The sequence below is a fragment of the Parus major genome, chromosome 1A, assembly GCF_001522545.3.
Source record: "Parus major isolate Abel chromosome 1A, Parus_major1.1, whole genome shotgun sequence".
In the NCBI taxonomy this organism is placed as follows: domain Eukaryota; kingdom Metazoa; phylum Chordata; class Aves; order Passeriformes; family Paridae; genus Parus; species Parus major.
Genome location: NC_031773.1, coordinates 14,484,196 through 14,505,650, shown reverse-complemented (window position 1 = coordinate 14,505,650; position 21,455 = coordinate 14,484,196). Strand labels below are relative to the sequence as shown.

General features: G+C 43.6%; 1 protein-coding gene across 2 annotated transcripts; it reads left to right on the top strand.

Moving 5' to 3' along the window:
• Nucleotides 1–6: 6 nt before the first annotated feature.
• Nucleotides 7–18,616, top strand: LOC107205041 (histone H2B 5-like). 2 transcript variants are annotated; one of them, XM_015629140.1, is made up of 2 exons: nucleotides 7–79; nucleotides 13,981–18,616. In XM_015629140.1, the coding sequence occupies exon 2, from the start codon at nucleotides 14,010–14,012 to the stop codon at nucleotides 14,388–14,390; it is 381 nt and encodes a 126-aa protein (XP_015484626.1). In that variant the 5' UTR covers nucleotides 7–79; nucleotides 13,981–14,009; the 3' UTR covers nucleotides 14,391–18,616. The 2 variants fall into 2 exon arrangements, with proteins under 2 accessions (XP_015484626.1, XP_033370429.1); XM_033514538.1 differs by lacking the exon at nucleotides 7–79 and adding an exon at nucleotides 1,842–1,997.
• Nucleotides 18,617–21,455: the final 2,839 nt, after the last annotated feature.

Genomic DNA, 21,455 nt, shown 5'->3' with positions numbered 1-21,455 from the left:
CCGGCCCCGCCGTGCGCACCTGCCCCGCGCCACGCCGGCGCCTGGAGCTCGCCTACGGAGGAGCCCAGACGCCCAGCAGGCAAGACCCTCCCCTGCGCTGGCTGCCTGCGGTGCGGCAGCGGTGGGCACCGCACGCCGCAGTGGCCGCAGTGTGGCTGCGCTGCCCGAGCGAGCGAACTGCCGCACCGCTGTACCGCGATGCGGTGTGCGGGCAGCCCTGCCCTGCCTTGTGCTGAACACCGAGCCCCGCTCAGCCGGGGCTTCGTCGTTCTCCGGGCTTGGCGAATGCACCGAAACGGTGTCAGCCTTGCCAGTGCTTTGCTGCGATCGTAGGAGTCGTATGGCCGGAGCTCAGTGCGCTCCGCTTAACCGGGGGCTGAGGGCGAAGCCTGGGCCGGGGCACGGCCGTGGCAGGGCTGGGCGCCGCAGCCGGGCACTGCCCGCAGTGGGCCGGCGGTGCCCACGGGCTGGGCTGCTCTGCAGCCTGACCGCACACATGCTGAGGAGCCCGGGCCCCCAGGGAAGGAAGGGATTATCCTGTATACAGACCCCCACTGTGTCAACACTCTGTGAGGTTGTTAATTATTTAGTACGTGTATAGGGCTGTGAACCATTGCTCATGCACTGTCTGTTGTGTTTTGTGTTGTTTGTGGTTTACTCTGATCTTTTTTCCGTAGCTTAAAAAATACAGGGAGTATATGCCATAAGAAACCCTTTTATTTCTCATTCCTCTCACCTCCAATCTCACGGGTTTGGCGATGCAGGGGGCTGCCTAACCGAGTGGCTGCTGTGCAGCGTAAGCAATATTATACAATTTTGTAATAGATTTGTCTACCTCAGCATGCGCCTCTGGTGCAGTGGAGGTGATCTGTGGCTTGCTGCGCGGCATCCTCCAGCGAGCCCCTGGAGAGGGTGGCCCTGTCTCCACTGCCTATCTCCAGCAGATTTGTCCATTTGCAGGGTGGTGATTGATGGCACGTTCTGTGCTCACCAGCATCCTTGTATTTCACGTCATCTCATGCCCTTTGCATGCTGGCTTTGTAACTCTTTTATTTTTTGATATCAAGAATTTATGAATCAAAAGATGGGGGAGTGTGGAGGCTGAGTCAGATCGTGAAAAAGGAAAGCCAAGTGAGAGTGTGCAATTGCATATCACATTTACAAACATGGTTTCATTCATCTCCATATGTTGCTCCTGTTACTACTAATAAGGCTCTGGTTTCTCAGATTGGAGCTACCCTGGGAACACTGATCTTCCTGGGGTTTTTTCCTCTATAGCCTCCATAGTATTTGTATTACAATACATTATTTTCCTGATTATGTTTTCATTACATTGAACACGTTAATATCAGAAAGAATTTGATAATATGAATGTACTTCCCACACACTCCCTCTTGTTCCTATTATTTGATGTGCAAAGGAGTGACAGTTTATTTACAGGCAGCAATTTCTTTCCCTCTGTACTGGTTAAATTTCCTAATTATAATAACAAAAAAAAAGCTTTTCCTAAGTGCTTACCCCTGTTTCCTTCCTCTTTCTTTCCTCATTTTACTAATGATAGCCAAATCCATCGTGGTGATTTTGGAGCTGCAGGAAATTTACCTTTGTCTACGGAAAGGTTTCTACAGAAGCCTCTATAGGCAAAGGGAGCCAGAGATGAAGATCTGCTTTGAGCAGAATGGTGTCTGGGGTTTTCTTCCCCAGCAGGGAGGTACAACTGTGGAGTGTACAGTAATTAATTTAATCCAGCATTGAGAGAGAAGGAAGAATGATTGTATTGGGAAAGAGGGTTTTTTTCAAGTATCAGGTGTAAGATTTAAGCAGCAATTTCAATGACCTTTGTGATTTCTGTTTCAGACAAAAGGCAGCAGCCCAGTCCAAGGGTATTGTTATCTTCTCCCAGCGTCGACCTTTGTTCTCCTTGGGTTTAGCCTGTCACTTCCTAGGGTTTGCCTCTGTCCCTTGTTGGGACAGCAGCACCTCCCACCCACTAGCAGGTGATTTATTTTTTCCCCCGCCGCTTATTTCACATATTCACTGCTGTGCAAGGTCTTATTTTCTTCTTGTGACCCTTCTTATAAGTCTCTTTTCTCTGTCTTACTTATACTTCAGTATTTCTGCTTTACCAAACACTGTGCTCATTACTTTACCTTCCTCCTCTCCCTATTTTTTGTCCACTCATGTCTTTTCTCTCAATTTTGTTCCCTTTCATATGTCTTCTTTTTACATCTCTTTTTTTCCCCCCTCTGTGTCATTCTTTTTATTCCCTCTCCTCCTTTCTCTCCTTTCTGACATCTCACTTCTGTCCACTGCTTAACTCTATCTTCCTCTTGACATTTCTTCTCCAAGCTATTCCTTTGGTCACTGTCCTTTTCATCCCTTACATTTACATATATTTTACTTAAATATTACATGTATATATGTACACATCTTTCACTTTCCAGCTGAAAACCAGAAATTACTCATGGGATAGTCTGATCCTATTTCATCCCTTTCTTAGGACCTGAAATACGCTTCTGCCCATCCTCAAACATATGTATTGGGCAGACTGAAGAATTAAGTATGTGGGAAATGTTCCTCTATTCAGATGTGTACTTAAGAAAGCATCTTGCTCAGGCTGCGCTGTGAACGGAGCAGATGTTGTGTTCCCACTGACAATACCAGAGGAGGACTTGAAGCCCCTTGAACTCAAGGACTTCATGACATTCTTTTTACATTTCTCAAATTTCAGCTTTTTTGTAAATGAAAAGACTTTCATTTTAAGTGAGGGACACTGTCATATCTTTGAAATATCCCTTGGATGCTGTACTGACCCAAAATAAGATCTCACAAAACGTTTTTCTTTTTTCCCCACAATTGTTTTGTTTTATGCATTTCTTAAGCCACTTCTGTGCAGCTATTAGAAGATAAATGCTTTCTCCTCAGCAGAGCTAAGCTCTTCCTCTGAAAAGGGTTCTGTGTGGGGTGAGACTGGGATTTCAGCCTGTCAGCTTCCCTTTTTTCTGGAGCCAGAGGGAGAGGAGAGAGCTGTGACTGCAGGATCATATGCATTGGGTGGGAGATGGAAGAATAGATGCATAATCCAAAAATGCTACATTAACCTTGGAGGGTGGGGGGAAGAGTTGTTTAGTAATTTTTTCCCTTGACTGTCACTGACTACGAACACCATCGTTGGGGATCAAGGGCAATTGATAGATTTTGCTATTTAGATAAGAGTCTTAGTCTTAAAAAATACAATTTATTATTTAAACTGCTTTTTTTTTTTGTTGTTCAAAGAGCTTACTACTAACTGGCTGGAATGAAAACAGCTCCATCCCACAGATTCCACCTCCGCTTTCTGGCAGCTTACCTGACTCATAAAGAGAGTGGGGGGTTTTATATGCCACCTACATCAACTCAACATTTTCCTTTGTGGTGAGACTTAATCACCACCCTTGTCATATTATTTCATCGACCCTCTTGGAGTAGGAATTCTTTACCTTTCAAAACAGCCTTAAAACTTCTTCTAAAATAGGGTGAGGTTTTTTCCTGAGTTTGGTGAAAGTATATAGGTGGTCCAATGCAGCAAGGTTTTCTGTATTTTTTTTTTTTAATGGCCTTTACCTGAGGACCATGGAAAAAGAGTTTCCGTTTGCAGAGAACACATTTCTGACATGAGATGTGTCACCTGGAGGGTTGAAATCCATCATCTGAAGGTAGAGGATCATCCCCCAGGTAATCACTGCAGGTGGTGTGTGCTGAGGGGGAAACTGTGGGCTTTTAGCCACGAACAAGGATGTAAGTGGGAAAAGTTTGTCAGAGGCAGTGCCTATATCAGAGTCAGGAAAGACAGACATGCTTTTGGACACAGAAGTTCTTTCCTTAGAACCTGTTTGTATAACCTGTGTAACTCTGTCTCTTGAGGGGAGAGAGATCATATGAAGCAGACTGATATTTGTCAAGCAGAAAATACTGCATGAAAGAAGACTGCAAGGTAGAGATGAAAACAAAACACAGAGGTGGCAAGGCAATAGGTAGTGTGTACAGGAGGCAATGGATGAAAGGGTAGGAGAACACAACCACCCCAGGTTGTTGGGAGTTACAGAAAGGGCATGAGTTATGCTAGAAAGCTGGAACAGAAAAGCATGTGACATTTTTTCTGAATAAATTCTTGAAATGACGTAGGGAAAGGGCAGAAAGGAAGGTATTCTGGAGCTCAGCAGTTAAAGATAAAACTTAGTGTGAAGGAAGGCCAGGGAAAGCATTTGGTAAGAGTCTCCTCATTTCTCCATCACAAAGGCAGGTAGAAACAAGGAACAGGAAGGAAAGGGAAAATTGAAAGGACTGAAGTGAACCATTGGTAAAAGTCACTGAAAGAAACATAGGGAAGGGAAGCTGCTCCCACACTGACAGAAAGGCAGAAGTCCTCTTTGGTTCCTCTGAGGGACCTGGAAATTGACTGAGTAACAAGTGGAGTGCTACAAGACAGGAAATGGAGATGATCCTGTCAGAGAGGAGCTGACCATACCGAATATAAATACAGGCTGTTTTCAATCTTGATGTGTTTGTCTTAAAATGCACTGCAGGTGCAGCAGCTCTGCCCTGAAGATATGGAGGCTGCAGCTGCCTTGACCTTCCTGTACCACCCTGCTCTTTCTCACATGCCAGAATTAACCCATATTATCTCCTCTCCTGCACTGTGGGTCCTCAGCCCAGCTCCAGCCATCCTCCTTGTCAACCACAGCTCCCTGATAACTGGAGCACAACTCAAGAAGAGGACTTGGCAGTCACCTGAAAAGATGTGCTTCTGGAAGCAGAGGCACTAATGAGCTCTGTGGAGGGAGTGGGCTGGGAGAGGCACCAGCAGGGAGGGAGAAGAGCAAAGGGTGAGCACTTCATCTGAGGATGAAACAGCTTGGGAGACTATTGGACTAAAGCAGTGGGGAAACTAAGGGCATGGAAAGCTCAGGAGAAAAGTGAATGTGGGAGGATGGAGCCAAGAATGGTTAAAAATAACAGTATTGTACAGCTCACATGGCACTCCACTGGCATTTTAAACCTGCTGCCTTTGAGAACCCTTCTGAATTTTGAAAAGTGAGCTTCACATTTTGTGTTTCTAATTGCTACTGACCATCCTGGACCACTGTCATTTTGTCCAGTGCCCCCATTTTCTTCACTGCTGGGCTAGTGGTTGCAACCAAGTCTTCATCATACTGCTCTTTGCACCTGTGCCTGATGTAAATATTGGTGTATCCCCAGTTATGGCTTGATTTCTCTGGAAGGGAGATGGTATTTTTTAGCCTGCATCAACATAATGACTAGCTCACTAAATCCATGCAGTAACGATGCTGTCACAAGTTAGAGGTAAATTAAAACACTATTCACGAGCAATTTTTACAATGTGGAATTTGGGCATGAGTTAACTTGACAGCCGTTTCTTTAAGTTTCTGGAGAGCTGCCAGTTTTTCAACCCTGTGGCTGTTCAAAGTACTGTGTTAGTCTCTGTACAAATACCACATATGAGACAGGACCTGCTGGGGCTTTGAACCTCCTGGCCCTTGTAATGGATATGAGAAAAAGAAGGAAGGAACAATAAATAATACAGGAAAGAGAAGTACAAACTGGAGAACATCTGTGCATTTTGATAACAATTCTTCAGTAACACAGCACCATAGAAAAATGTTGCCTTGTTAAAGTAGAGCAGTTATTTGCTATACTGAAGCCATTTCCTAGAATTTTTATAATACCAAGTTTTGTCATTGAAATATGTAAGGACTGGATTTCCTTGTCTTTCTCCTCTCCTCCCTTGTATTTATTCTCCCCCTTCCAAGTAAAGATGTAAGGATCTCCAGTGTAAATTTATTCATTGACATTTTAAAATGGTTTATTGTCAGTTCTTATTTCAGAGTTTACTTTTACCCTCAGTAACTCTTGTGTCTTAGTGCTCACCCCTATCTGTTTCTGGAGAAAAGCCAGCTTGCCTCTTCAGGGGAGAGTTGCCAGAGCTGGCTGCCCCAGCCCTGCTTTTCTCCTCTCCTTCCATCTGACAGACTCTCCATTTTGCTGTTTCCTACAGAAGATGACCTCTAATGCTCAGAGGACTCTCTGCCTGTGGTAATGTGATCTGGTGGCAGCAGCAGTAGAAAAAAGTGTCAGCAGTTTTGGATCGTGTTCCCTATCCGGTTATTGAATGGTGTGAGATCTGGGGAAGGACATTTATCTTTGTTTCCCTGCAGGCTCCAGTAATAGTCACACATCTCTGTTTTACAGTAAAATTGCTTTTACTATGCCAAATTAATTATTAATAGACACATTACAGTATTTTCAGTGTCCTGTAGCAATGAAATCAGATGCTGTGCCACTTGCTGTCCTTTAGCTTGTGGCATGGCATGCAGTCCTTTTGGATATACCTGTCTGGTACCCCCACTTCCCGTGTTTACACTCTGTTCCCAGGCACCTAGGCTTTACCACCATGGTAAAGCAGCTTTCACATATCCCTGACTTTTTTGATTGCATGCTTTCTGCTGTTTTTTCTGAAACCATTTTCAGGACTTGCTGAAATGTGAGTAATATAACTGGGAAGTGATGATTGAAGTGAGAGACTCTCATTTAGAAGGGATGTCAGTCATGATTGATTACAGCTGCACACATCATGCCCTTGCCTGACACTTTCTCCCCATGTGGGGGGAGAGTTGATGCTGGTAACGTCCAGGTTTGTTGAGCATACATGCCTTAGACCCATATACGCACCTTGAAGGTTGTTAAAAGGTTTTGATGGATATGTTAACCATGGCATTGAGAATATGTGGTAGCACCTGCATTGTGATGTACCTATCACATCACTCATAAAAGCCTCAGTGACCTTGGTCTGGTCTTCAGCCTAATATGAGCACATAGCTTTCCACTTCAGTATGGGGAAAATTATTAATCCCAGTCAGTATAGTTTGGCCAAAGTACACATTTTGGGGTACAATCTCAGCTTTTGTTTCTTTTTGTTACATAAATTATCTGCGGTGCTGGAAAAGGGTAACAGGGACCTGCTAAAGCTTGGGTGTGGGGTGTGTAGGAGGAAGAGGTGCTGCATGTGTCTGCATTGATTCCCACATAACTCCTGCCTTAACTCAGAGCAGCTCTCATCTCTTGGGGAGGCTGCTTCTCCCTCTCCCACCCACTCTCTCCCTACGGCCTGCAGGTGTTGGGCTGTAGCTTCTCTCCTATTTTTGGCTGAATGGCTGAATTAGCACATTTTTAATGGATGCCTTTTTCAGCACTTAAGAAAATAGTCTAGAATTTTGATAATTCTCCATTACTCCATAAAATGCATAAAAATAGTTTGCTTAAAAGTGATAGCAGTTCTTTAGGCTTATTCTCATTACTAGTTTAGAGACCACAGCTCCACTGTAGAAGGAGTTATTCAGATATAGCAGCCTTAGTGAGTTTTTGCTCTTTTCCTTTTCCAGAGAAACTGAAAGGATGTGGATAAGGAGCAAGTGATTTTCATTTTTGACACAGCACAGAGCAACTTATTTCAAATCTGCACTTCTTATTTTCAGTAGCATAGGGCATCATGGAATAAGTAAAGCACCTTTCTTCCATTGGTATTATACATCCCAGTCATCTATGATTTTGGTTCTCACACCCATCTCCAATAGTCTGTACTTTGCAAACCACTAAAAAGATATATAGAGCTTGTGATGCTTCTGAGCAGTGGAGCTGCTGTGCTGTCTTGCTCCTTCTGCCCAGTAGGATTGTCCCAGGTCAGCTGGACATCAGCTGCTCTTACACAGTTAGCAGGCTCTGACCGCTCCCTACCTCCAGAGCAATTTTGCTGGGTTAGTCTAAGGATGGGAGCTAAACCCTGCAGTTGGACACAGGTTGGCTCCCAGTGGGTCCAGTTGAGTTGCAGTGGGATATGAGGGGGAAAAGATGGCTGTTGTTTCAGGAAAGGATTTGTGGCAGAAGCAGAAAATCTTGATTTTAAAACTTGGAGAGGAGACTCACGCTGCATATTATGTGTGAGATTTTGAGTTATTGATAAAACCCCAGGAAGGAAGTGAGCCTGCTTGTGTTCTCTGTTGGGCTTCCTGAGGATGGTTGTGATAATACAGAGTCACGGAATATTCCAAGTTGGAAGGGTTGGACCCACAAGGGTCCTCCAATCTAAATCCTACAGGTTCCTCTGAAACCCTGACACTCTGTGGGAAAAGCTGACTGGAGTGTAATTGTAGTAGATGCTGGTACTGGGTGTACCCCACATACATTTAACAGGTATTGATCCATAGAAAATGTCTTTCTCCTTTTTGTATTTATTGGATACTTGCTCAAGCATGTAGATTGGAGCTATACCAAAGTATGTATACAATGAGTACTCTTACAAAGAGCAGATAATAAAGCTTTTCTAAGTACTCGTTTATTAACAGTAACAAAACCTTGATAAAATATGAAGTCTGATTTTTGTAAAGTACTGAGCCTTGAGGATTCCAGTGGAAATCAATGTCAGCTGTTGGTGCTAAGCATCTCTAAACATTGTACTTGTGCTTTCAGACGTGTTAAATCCCCATTGACTTCAGACACTCTTACAGCATAAGGACTGCAGTATTTAGTCTCCTGACAGTAATTCTTCTTGCAACATTGTCTCTCTGTTGCTCTGCTTGACTCATGGGTAAGATTTTATTTTCTTTTAAATTTCATTGTATCTTCTCTGAAGGGAGCTCTGGTGTAGGGTCCTGCTCCTTACTTTGTAGGTAATACATAATTCAATACAATAATTCAATACAATAATTGATATTCCAAGAGCCCTGAGAAGTACTTGCAACTTGGGTAGAAGAAGCACAAGAAATTACAGTTGTTACTGTGATTAAAAATGTGCTTTCTAAAAATCATAAATTGAAATTATAGAAAGTAATAGAAAAGATTCCTGTAGTACTCTGTACAGAACTCCCAAGAAATGGGTTAACACAAGCAAGATGAATATCAGTCAAAGAGCTCGGACACAACGCTCTGTTCTGCTTGAATTTCTTCTAAAGAAATCTGAAGATCTGTGTGAGCATCGTGTGTCTGTGTCAGAGACTGAGTTTGTAGCATTTCTTTCTTTGTCAGTAAGTAGGTGTCATCTTCAGTTTTAACCTATAGTCACAGTCCTCTGTTCACCAGAAAACTGCATGTGTATATCCAACTTTGAAAGGTAGCTATTTAAATGAAAACTTTACAAGAACAGAGATACATAGTGTAGCAGAGCATGTGGAACTGAGAATGGGGTTTTAGTACTGGTACTGGATTACTTGGGAGGAAACCTAGGATCTCAAAACTCTTTTCTGCACCCCTCCACCATCGGAAGAAATTAGGCATTTCGGATTAGCTTAACTTATTCTAGGAAATTCTCCTCCTCCTTTCTTCAAAGCAAATAATACCTCATCATCACATGCTAGACAACATACCAAGAGACATATTCTTTCCAGACCAAAATATGACTATCAGTTTTTGCACAAGGCAACATCACCAGTGTCTCACAATGACTCATCATGCTTCTGATCTGCTTTATACCTGAGGCAGAGCTTGCTACCAAATAGTCACAAACACTGTTTTCTCAATTATTACTATAAAATGACACCTGACAGATGAACAAATTATTTTATAATAGTAGATGGCCATACATAATAAAAGGAAGGGGATTTGCAGTTTGCAGAAATTCTCTTTTCAAATAACAGTCATTTGTTGACACCTGGTAATTTGTAAACTATATTTACCAGATCTTAAAAGCATTTCAGAGCAGGTGAATCCATTAGAAAGCCTTTTCCTTTTGGTGGAAACATTCCCTAATTTGTTACCCTTTGTGTTTCAAAGAAAATAAAACAAAAAGCAGCAGCAACTTTTGTTTAGTATTTCTTGGCATGCAGGAATAAAGCCAAGTATTCTTTCACTTATATAGTATGAGAAAATGAGAAAAAGGGCAATAATTGGACAGAATGGACAGGGAATTCCTATTTAAGGGGCAGAACTATCAGCAGGTGCCCATTGGTTCTCATCTGCTCTAGCAAGGATTAAAGTAGAACATCAGAAGATTAACAAATGTCAGAATTTCAGATGTCAAAAAGATGAGAGCTTAAGTTTTTCCTACAAATGTTTAATTTGTCAACAAAACCTCCTAAAAACAAATGCTGATTCTAGAAATGTGACTTTTATGGTTGACTAGGAAATTACAGAAAAGGCATGGGAATTTACAGTGGATGCACCAGAGCTCATCGTTATAAGGACAGATTTCCAAAGAAAAAATAAAGAAAAAAAAAAAAAATCCAAGTGCTGTTTCCAGCCCTGCATGAGGAAAGGTCCAAAAGGCCAGCTCATAGTCCACCCACAATCACCCATGCACACTGCTGGCAGCAGCTTGGCACTGGTCCTACAGACTCAGCAGTAAGGCCAAAAATGAACAATAATCTTGCAGGAGCTTCCCTGCTTGTCTCTCTCCATTGATATATCAAGCCTGGGGAAAAGAGACAGCATCAGGTTCCACGTGGGATTTCTCAGCAGGGCTCCTCTCCCATTTCAGATCTGAGAGACTCTGGTGATTTGTATCTTTGAATATGTTTTTCTGTTCACTTTCCTTTTAATGATGCTGAAGAAAGGAGTGTCAACACAAAGGAAGATGTATCTGTCACTCTGCACTGCTCTGCTTTCTGGCAGCAGTCAGGCTGCTGCTTGGAACTGGCTGGAAAAATTACTGTGGTTGGTTTTGTTGTTGGTTTTCTGAGGAAGGAAAAAACTGCCAGCACTGATAATTGATTTAACTCAGAGCATACAAAGCCATAAAGATAAGAATGTTTTCAGAATTTTCCTCAAAAACCTGAAACTTTCCAAATATGCTGCTTGAAAGTGCATTCTCTTTCATGGCCATATTCTGTATCCCAGGGACCTCAGTGGCTTGGGCCTGGAAATGAACACCATCTCTTCTTAGGGTCCATATGGGAATCTTGGGCAGCAGTATCCCAATGTCAATGGGAATTGACAATAAAGGGAACACAGCTCATAAAGTATGTTCCACCCAGTTTCAGTCTCCAAAGGTCACCGAATGGATGTGGTTGGAGGTGCTTCTGGCAAACATCCATCCAGTCCATACTCAGAGCAGAGTCAGCCACTGTAGGTTTCTCAGAACTGTGTCCAGTTCGATTTTGAGTATCTCCAAGGATGGAGATCCTGCAGCCTCTCTGAGCAACCTGTATCCAATGCTTGGTCTGCCTCACAGCAGGGAAGTCAATCATACCAGCAACACTTGCAAAATAAAAACCAAAAATTATTAACTTCTTCAGGTTCTCTCTCCAACTCTTTTTTTTTTTCCTTAAGGTAACAAGGATATGGAACTACTTTTATAAAAATAAACCATTCTTTTAAAGGTCACCTTTTTGTTTTCCTCAAAACAAAAAACTTGCCACATGGACTAATCCCACTCCTGTCTTTATACCTGAGCAGCACTTGCTGTGCTGTTGAGTTGCACTGTTGACAGAAGGATTGGTGATACTGTTGACCATTGTTAACATTATTTATTTAGCACCTGGCAAATGCACTCAGACTCTACATGCTAGGCACTGCCCAAATAAACCACAAAGAACACAACCTGTTTGCAAAGAAGGTGTAATTTACCTGTTAAACAATCAGCTGCAAAGAAATGGGTGGAGTTAAGCACAAGTTTTTGTGCTTATCTCTGAATTTCAGCATCATTGCTTCTCCCATTGCAGCTATACATGGGAGAGGAGTGAGACCCATGCTGTGCTACCCAAGGCCATTAGCTGAGCAAATGGAGATGTCCAGTAGCTGTGACCTGTTCTGGAGCCCTATGAAATCACTCTGGTGCCTGTTGGGTTCTGTATTCATTTTTTAAAAGCTACAGTAGAAGTGCACTTAAGAATTAATACATATTTTAGAAGGACATACTTTTCAAAAAGCTTAAGAAATACTCCTTTGCATTTTTCAGTTGTGGTGTTTTCCAGGCAGGAAATGAGCTCAAAAGAAAAAGAAGCAAATGCACAGTTATTTCTTGTAGAAAAATAATTTTCTGTTGAAAAGACATATTTTCAAGTCTACAAGCAGAGCAGTAGGGGATTTCTTTTCCCAATGCTGTTTCCCAAATAGAGAAAAAAAGGGAAGAAAACTTGTGATTTCACCAGAGGAAGAAAATGTGGTGTTTAAGGGAAAGGTGTCAGTTTTAAAAAGCGTCCAGAACTTTTGGGGTAGTCCTGCACTTGCCCTTCCAAATGCCACCACTAGGAAAAATGATAGAAAAAATTAAGGACATGAGGTGGCAGAGTGAAAAACTTAGCACATGAAAATCATGGTTTCAGATAATGAAGTTTTTCTGGGGCAGAAATCCAGACCTAAGAACACTGTTGACTTTGGCTTCTAGCCAGGAGGGTGTTTCAGAGGGCTGTGGAGGAGACTTTTCCCTGCAGTGCCAGCCTGCCCTTGCGGCCGTGCCGAAATGCGGCGCTGTCCGGCGTCCTTCGCAAACTGGAGCTGGTATCAGCTCAGGTGGGGCTGGGCACTAAAGCCAGCCTCGGGGTCAGAGATGTCTCCTCCCACGGGGAACAGCCCAGAGCTTTGGATAGACTGGGCTGCATGGGTGCTGCTGCATCTGGCTCTGATTGCAGATGGAGAAATCAGACGTCTCGCTCGCTCTTTCCCAAGGAGGAAGGGCAGCCTTGAGCATGCAGCCATTGCCTTGGCACAGGCACTGTTTAGGTCCTTCTCTGATACTCAGTGTGCAGACCATATGTTACATCCCAGCTTTCTCTCTTCTGTTTACTTCTATCCATTTTCCCATGTGCCATCGGCCCTGAAGCTCTTTTTTCTCTACTAGTCTGTCTTGGCCAGCAGACTGTAATTCCTAGGGCATCTTCAAAGGATATGCAGAGCAGTAAAACCCAAGCCCTGGGGTGATGCTGTAAGCTTTTCCTCCAGCAAAACCTGGAGGAGCCTTGTCTTTGAAGGAAGCATTCAAAGTATTCTCTGAAACACAAAACAATTTACCAGGTTGCAACACAGTTATTCCCCTTGGTCCATGAAGTAAAGCACACGTAAATCTGTAGTATAAGGGAGGCACACAGTTTTTTGACGGGTTTGTAGACTGTTTTTTTGTTACTGCACTTCTGGATGAGAGCAGCCAGCTGCAGGTCATGGCTCTGCATGTTGTGACCTATTGAAGAAAAACTCAGAGGGAGGATCAGGCATCTTTGGTGTAAACTGTCCAGCAAAGGCTTGCTCTCTCAAAAGCAAAAAGCATCAAATAGCGGGAAACAATCTTTTCCATCAACGTGTAGCCCAAAAGCACTTTGCTTTTTGACTCCTATCCACATTCCTGTTTCTTGGCCAGGTGATTCCTGCCACCTCCTCTAAGCTTTTCTACTCTCTGGTATCTTTTGATAGCTGATGTGAATACTGATATATTCCTGTAGCTCAGCTAGCTAGTTTAAAACTATATAATTTTTTTATATTTCACTGGAAAGCATGGTGCCAAACAATAGCTACAGAAATGCAAGCACCATCAAAATAATCTTCTATCTACATGCAAATAAGAAAGGGTTTATTGGAGATTGTAAATCACATAAAATAATTTTGACCAGTCTTATGTAAAGGTGGCTGCAGTGATGCCTTGCAACAGTCTTGGGCGTATTTCAGCAAGATTTTATTTAATCCGTGCTGAAGTTAGGGTTTTCTTTGGAACTGCAGTGTTCTCAGACAGATGTTCAGGCTCCATCTCATATTTACTAAGTAGATGCCAATTAGACTTGTGTTCAGAGATGTTGACAAGACCAGTGTTTTAGGTATTTAAACAGAAAACAACAAAAAGCCATACATAAACCAGAGAAATTCTTGCTGGCAGTTCAGAAATGCTCACACAGGGCCATGGGGTATCTGTCTCAGATTCTGAGCTGTTGCTTGCCTCCAGCAGTACAATTATTCTGGAGGTGGTCAAAAAATAATTAGAATTTTTTTTATGTTCTCTCCAAGCAGCTCCAAGACACAGCGGAAGAGGTCTCAGGATGCCAGAGCCAGCAAAGTCAACCTCAGCCCCCAAAAAGGGCTCCAAGAAAGCCGTGACAAAGACCCAGAAGAAGGGTGACAAAAAGCGTCACAAAAGCAGGAAAGAGAGCTACTCCATCTATGTCTACAAGGTGCTGAAGCAGGTCCATCCTGACACTGGCATCTCCTCCAAGGCCATGGGCATCATGAACTCCTTCGTCAATGACATCTTTGAGCGCATTGCTGGAGAAGCCTCCCGCCTGGCCCACTACAACAAGCGCTCCACCATCACATCCCGGGAGATCCAGACAGCCGTGCGCCTGCTGCTCCCAGGAGAGCTGGCCAAGCACGCCGTCTCAGAGGGCACCAAGGCTGTCACCAAGTACACCAGCTCCAAATAGCCGGGCATCCCCTCTGCAGTGGGACCATCGAGCTCCGGGCCCTCCACGCAAGCACAGGTAGGCAGCCATGGTCTGGATGAATGGTCACAGCTATTATCCACAGCAATTTGCAGCCTGGGGATGGGCATGAGAAGCTGCCCAGAGGAAGAGGAGAGAGTATTCAGGATGCCAGCTGATTTTCATAGTCTGTTCAGGATGTGGAAAGGATTTGTCGAGGCTGGTAGTGGAGGCCCTTGCTTTCACATCTCATTCGAAGAACTGACCAACCATAGTACATCCAGTCTCCTCTGTGCTTGGCAAACATTCATGTTTGGCACTGGGAGGGGGGGACTGGCAGCGGCAACACAGAGACACCATCACTGAAGTCTTCCTGTTTGACTGCTCTCTCACAGTCATCTGATGTGGGTACTGAAGAGTCAGCGCTGCATCCTCTCTCTCAGAGCCTGAATCCCTCCTGGTGTGCAGTGGCTCAGCCCACCCTGTGCTGGCAGAAGTGGCATCAACAGCTATCAGGCACATATTGATTCAACAGCTATCTGTGCTTGACAGCCTGTTTTAAAGAGCAAGCCTGGCAGGCAGGCAGATGCCCACGATGATGCCAAGCTCTAATCCTCCTCCTTGCTCCTGATGGATGAGCCATGAAGCAGGATGAGGGTGCTGGCACTGGAGCTGCCCACTGCCTCCCACCTTGTGCTGAGGTGGAGGAATGGACAAGGTGGGATGCTGGGAATGGGTCTCTGTCTTTCCTGGCTGCTGCTTTGCCTGCCTTAGGACTTGCTTTGGCATGCAAGACATTGCTAATTCTGCTGCTTTTCAGAGACTTTTCCTGCCTTGATGCTGCCTGGGTGCTCCATTCCACCATAAATGTGGGCAAGATGGGGTGGTGCCCATGGGGGTCTCCTCTCCTGTGAGGAATAGGGTGATGCAGGACAGACAGCACAGCTGCTTTGGGCAGGTACTGAGGGTTTGGGAAGGCATCTGGTGTGGGAACAGAGGTGGTTAGTGCATTTTGAGGGGTAGGAGGAAGCTGGCTCCCCACAAAGATCACTGCAGGCAGCTGGCCTGGCCCTGCCCTCCCTAATTCATTCAGCAGTTAAGAAGCAAAAGCAAAGTTGGGGGCTGGGTGAATATATAGGGACACTTGCCTGCATCTCAGATATTTAAAAGATTAAATAGTTTTAAACTACTTCAGATACTCCCCATATCTTTTCAAAGTCCACAGTAAGGTGAGCAATAATAAAATCATGATAAAGCCATAGAGGTTAGGGGAGGAATGTCTTGGTTACAGGTTTATCTTGCCCAGACTGCTGGATAGCAGAAGGGCCTGTGTAGAACTGGTGTGAAGTTGAAGCTTCCTACTCAAAACACAAAATTAGCCAACATTAAAAAAAAAATAAAAAAGCAAAGTCTCTGGTAGGCAGTAACACTCAAATAAAAAATATTCATGTCTAAAATAACAACAGCTTTCAGCAACTTACTCTGTAAATAAAAGGAGCAGCAAAGAAATAGGATCCAGAACTAAGTGCAGATTCTCCCTAAGCTTCAAGACCTTGTTTTTAATTAAAAGGTAAATTCATATCCCAAAATAGCAGCCATCCCGTACATTTCTATCTTTCCCCTGCATGTATCCCTATCCTGTTTCTTTACACTTAGAGAGTGATTGGGACCTTTGACAAATTTATGTTGCTTTTGGAGCTGTAGGACTCTGCAGCTCCAGAAGATTTGCATTGCAGTCATTTTTCCAGTTGGTCCGAGGAAAGGACTGCATGGCCCTGCTCAGAAACCTGAGAGCAGCCTGGGGTCTCCTGTGGTCTCTGTGCAAGACTGAAGGTCAATTTATTTATGGGCTGCTCCCACACCCCTGCTTTGGGCGTGAGCACCCCACACCTGAGAAGGGGCTTTCCTCCCACGCTCTGCTCAGCAGTTCCACACAGCTGTGTTTCATAGCCTAATGCCAGCAGGAATCTCTGCTGATAGCTCTCAGAAAGAACAAAACCCAGCTCCCTGAGTGCCAGCACCCACAAGGAGTAGCTCCCAGCAGCAGCATCTGTATTCAGTATCAGTAGCATTGGTAACCTTGGCCTTTTGGCCAGGGCACTTTGCAGGTGACAGCTTAGTACTTCTTTTTGTTTCCAATCAAATAGTCAAAATCAGATACCAAAGATTAACCTGTACCTGTGGTGGGCCTAGAGCCACCGTCCCTGATGCCTCCACCACAAGAAATCCAGGCAGTGGATGATGCACAGGGGGCCTCTTGGGAGTGAGGGGCTGGATGGCAATGCTGGAGCTTTCTTCTTCTGTCACTGCGGGGTGCAGGTCAGAATTCATCCCCCTGGGGAGTCCTCTTGAAGGCAGGAATTCAGAGTGGAATGAGCCCAAGCAGGGTGTTTGAGCCAGGACACACATCTCCCAGGATTACCTGGCACAGCCTCTAAACTCTCACTTTTTTGCACAGAGCAGAGTCCCACTTTAGTCTCACAGGCTGCAGGAAATTAGGAAAATAAAATGAGATATTGGCTATCCAGGGTCTCCTGGGCAGCTCAGGGAGCCAGGAATGAGGCTGGGCACTCAGATGAGAGCTGCTCACTCCATACACAGAGTACTGGTCCCATTTTCTTCTGCCACTGTTGTCATTCTCCATTTTGGGAGATTGTTTCAGAGAGAGGAGAACCAGTGGTTTAAAGCTACAAAAATACTTGAAAGCTTAAAGAAGATTTTTATATTGTCTAAAGCCATGTGGCTGAAACTGATCATGTCCATGCATTTATAGTTTAGGTTGTCCTTTTATGCATCATTTGCTTTTCACTGTCCGTTTGTATTTTTTTTTCCCCTCTCTCTTGACATTATGAAGCACAGGATTGGTGAACTGATCCATATTAAAACAAGCCTTTTTTATTTTTTCCTCTCTTTCAAACCCTGTTCTGGTGGCTGCTCTGTTCTCTCACTGTTGTATGGACATTTGTGCCAGCAAAGGGAAGGGATGATCCAGAAAAGGCTGGTATAAGCTAGGACTGACACAGAAAGCATTTGGGAAGTTCATGTGCAGGACACCATCCAGTGCAGTTAAAAGGGAATTAGTTTGAATGTGATGGCCTTGGGCTGAGCCTTAATATTAGAGGCAATAGAAGGTGGTCTAAAAGTTCAAGGAGTGATTGTCCACTAAGTAATCTGAGATGTGACATACTTCACAGTTTCCTGGTAAGGAGGTTTGCTGCAGAAGATGGATTCTGCACTATAGAATCTGTGTTTTTAAAGAATACATATTTCCAGCTTTGGAATTGAGAAAATGTTTTGAAACTGAAGATAATATACCAAGCCCCACTATCCCTACCTGATTCCTGCTGGAGTCCCAGATGCACCTCTGGTCCATGCCTGTGTTTTGCCAGGCAAATTTTAAAAAAATAAATCAACTACAAATTGAAGGTTGGAAATGAAGATGAAAAAGGTAATACAGCCTTGGTATTAACTTCTTATTAACCCCAAGGATATCACTGCACTGAGTTACTTGTTCTCATGTAATATTTAAAAGAGAAAGCAAGCTGCTGTAGATCTGATTTTCCACCCTGCTTCCCTAGAAGGGCCTAAGGTCCATCTGCCCTTCACAGCAGACTTCAACCTGTAGAGGAACTGAGTGGCTACCTGCATGGAGGCTTGCTCCTGCTCAGGACGGACAGGGTTCTAGTCAAGCATGAGGAAAACAAGCAAAAACAAGTGTGGAGGATGAGTGCCTGTCCTGCACACAACTGTGTGTCCCACAAAGGGACACTAAAGAGTCCTGCCCAGTGGAGTTGTGGGGTCTGTGCACCCTTCACTCTGGTGACAGGCAGCCATATGGGTAGCCCCATGTCCTGCCACCCCAGGAGCAGAGTTTGGCATGGCCTCTGCACAGCCCTGAGCATTTGTTCCATCATAGCATTTCCTGATGGTTTACATCCAGATCAAATTGTTTACAGGGAAAGGAAGAATGGGATCTGAATAATAAAAATCATTTACTGACAGAATTTGGAGAGTTTCCTGGGACCACCACCTGGGGAGCAATCTTTCATGCTTACTCCATGCATGGTATCTTGTGGGCTTATGTACACAGGGTTTTTCTGACGATAAGTGTTACATCAAGTGTGATCCATGTTATATTGCTGCTGGGTTATGACCTTAGTGCTAATTACCTGCTGTCTGTTAAATGTCTAAATAAAAGGTAACTTCCAAGCTGTTGGAAGTCAATGGTACCCAGTTGTTGGGGTGTCTTTGCTTCTGCCTTATCACTAGTGTTCCCTCAAGCCCTGCATTTCTCCTTCTCCATGATATTTCCTCCAGACCTGGAGTGACAGCAACCACCCTTCCAGCAGAGTTGGAGCACAGCTGGTCCTGACAGAGGGTCAGTCAAAACCCAGAGGAGCCCAGCACTGAAGGGATATCACAGCCTGCCACTGCGAGTCCTCATGGGGAGTCACTCACCCCAAATATGAATGCAACATAAACATATGTTTTTCTCAAGCCCTTCCAATGATCTTGTCCCAGGCTGAGCTGAGCCTGCAACCTGTCCTTGCCACACTCCTGCTTGGGGTGTGTTCTGCCTGGCAGCCATCATTTACCCCCAAGCAGGAGCAGTTTGGACTGAACAATGTGAGATTCTGTGGTTGAAGAAGTGTTTTACGCACATTCAGAATTTCTGTTGATCTAAATTAACAATTGCTAATGCTAGAAACATCTTTTTTTTGACTCTGAGTTTATAGGCAACAAACAGGGAATGAGATGTAGCACCTGAAAACCCCAGAAGGAAAAATATCTTCCCTTTTGTCCTGGGTTGATTATGATGTTAAATTGACATTAAATTGATAAATATTAAATTGATAAAGAATGATTGATAAATACACTCCAATGAAACACCTGCTGGATATCAGCATCATAATGCATTCACTGGAGTGGGAAATGCATGTGCCATGCTGGACACTATCTGCTGGAGAAACAAGTTAAGACTTCAGATACGGCATATAACAGAAATCAGTGCTAAAAATGTTTCTAGGGTCTCTAAAGAAATACAAGCTTAACATAATGGGGAAAAATAAGTGTATAGAGAAAAAAATTCCAACTTACAACTAGCTGATCTAAGGTATTTATTTCCAAGGAAGTAAATTTTGCTGCTTGTACTGATTTCCATATTGATATCCCTTCCCGGAGACACACCCATAGTGCACTTTCAAAACAGAGCTGACACCAAGGTATCAGGAAGACCCAAATCAGACTATAAAAGGTAGAGCATAACCCTATGGTCATGCTTCTCCAGGATGTTGGGAGATAATTTTTTTTTAAGTTTTAGTTTAGTTACTATCTAATAATTACTGACTAGTTATTCAAAGACCATTAATTGGACTCAGGAACCAGATGAATATGCCTGTTGGCAGAACCAAGTAGAACTCAGGAACATCAAAAGAAATTATGAGAGGATGAGGTTTGAATTAAGAGGAGCAGCCCTTCATGCAATGAGTAGTCCACCTATAGAACCTTTGCCAATGGCTGTTGAAGATGCTAGAATTGGCTGAAAGACAAACTATTGGGAGAAAAATTCTTTAAGTCTTGCTAAATACTTATAAACTATGCTGAAAAATATTATAGGCCAAGAGAATACAGAAAGGAAGCAACAGTATGTGTCTGTCCTGTTTCTACAGTCTCTTGCCTATTCTGTCACAGCCACAGCTGGAAACAAGATTTTTGGGTTGGATGCACCAAAGGACTGGTCTAGGTTGACTCCATACACACATGAACTGTAAAAAGTTTCAGGCAGTTTTCTGAGGCCTGTGGAGCTTAGAAATAATCATAAAATAATTTTTTTTACCTTGCTTTTCTATATGGTTCCTGCACTTGCTTTGATAGGTATGTGGACTCTGTTACCCTGGCTTACATGAAAGATGTAAGAGATGTTTTGTTTTTAAAATAGTTAGGGTTAATAAACACAGATGGTGTGAGAATGAGGAATGGAGCTTCTGCTTTCTCATATAATGGAAAGCTGTTCTCAAAAGCATTTCTCATTTTCTCCCTTGAAGCAGTTGATTAAAAAAAAAATAATACACCATTTCCTTTCTTCTAATGTCCATTATGCTAATTCCATCCCCTGGCAAAAAAAAAAATCTCTCATAGAAATTCATTCAGAAAAAAGAATTCTTACAGATGTAACTGTCTTCTAACAAAAGAAGAATATTCCAATAGTAATAGAAATGGGAAGACTGGTAGGAATGAGGAAGTAATGGCAATGGGTGGGTGTGAGGCACCAGAAGGGACCAAAGGCAGGAGACTGTAAGTGTTTGCTGCAGGAGTGACAGATGCTGGTGTTACCTTGCTGAGGAGCTCACCAAGGTGCCAGCACACAGCGTGTGCTGCTGTTTGGGACACATTTTGGACTCATTTGGAAGTGAAGGGCAGAAAGTGAATCCTGGTAACTCCCAGGGGTGGAGCAGGATGGACAGTGTAGTGGCTACCAGAAAAGGTAGAAAAGGCACATCCAGAGCCAGCACATGTCACCAATTCAAGAGCAACACAGGAAATGTGATGCAGACATCCAGGCATCATCCCTCATGCTCAAAGTAATTGCAAAGTTGGACACACATATCCTGCTGGTCAGACAGCTTGGATACAGCCATCTCATGAGCGTGCTGCTTTAAAATAACTTCATCCACCAATAAGGAGACAAAATCACTCTCCTATAGGGATTTGTGTTCAGTTTGCTGTGCACTGTGGCTGCTCATCAATCATTTGGGTACATCCAGCCTTGGGATGGGAAAACTGTCTCATCTTCTGGGCACTGCTCCCATTTATGGGCCATTAAACCTCTTCCTAGTCAGGTGCTGAGAGCATTCTTTATACAAAGTACATCCGAATTTGCAGATTCAGAAAAATGTCCAGCACAACTTTCCAAATAAACCAGGATATGTTTCTCACTTAATCTGCCCCATGGATTCAACACATTCTGATGAATACTGTTTCTGCTGAAGATGAATAGATCACACGGACACAGGTCGAGGTGTGGTGAAAAGAAGAGAAAAATCATTTTTCCTCCCAGGATTTATAGGT

Bases quoted from the DNA above. Each gene is read 5' to 3' on its own strand.
- LOC107205041 (XM_015629140.1), top strand. From the start codon at position 14,010: ATGCCAGAGCCAGCAAAGTCAACCTCAGCCCCCAAAAAGGGCTCCAAG.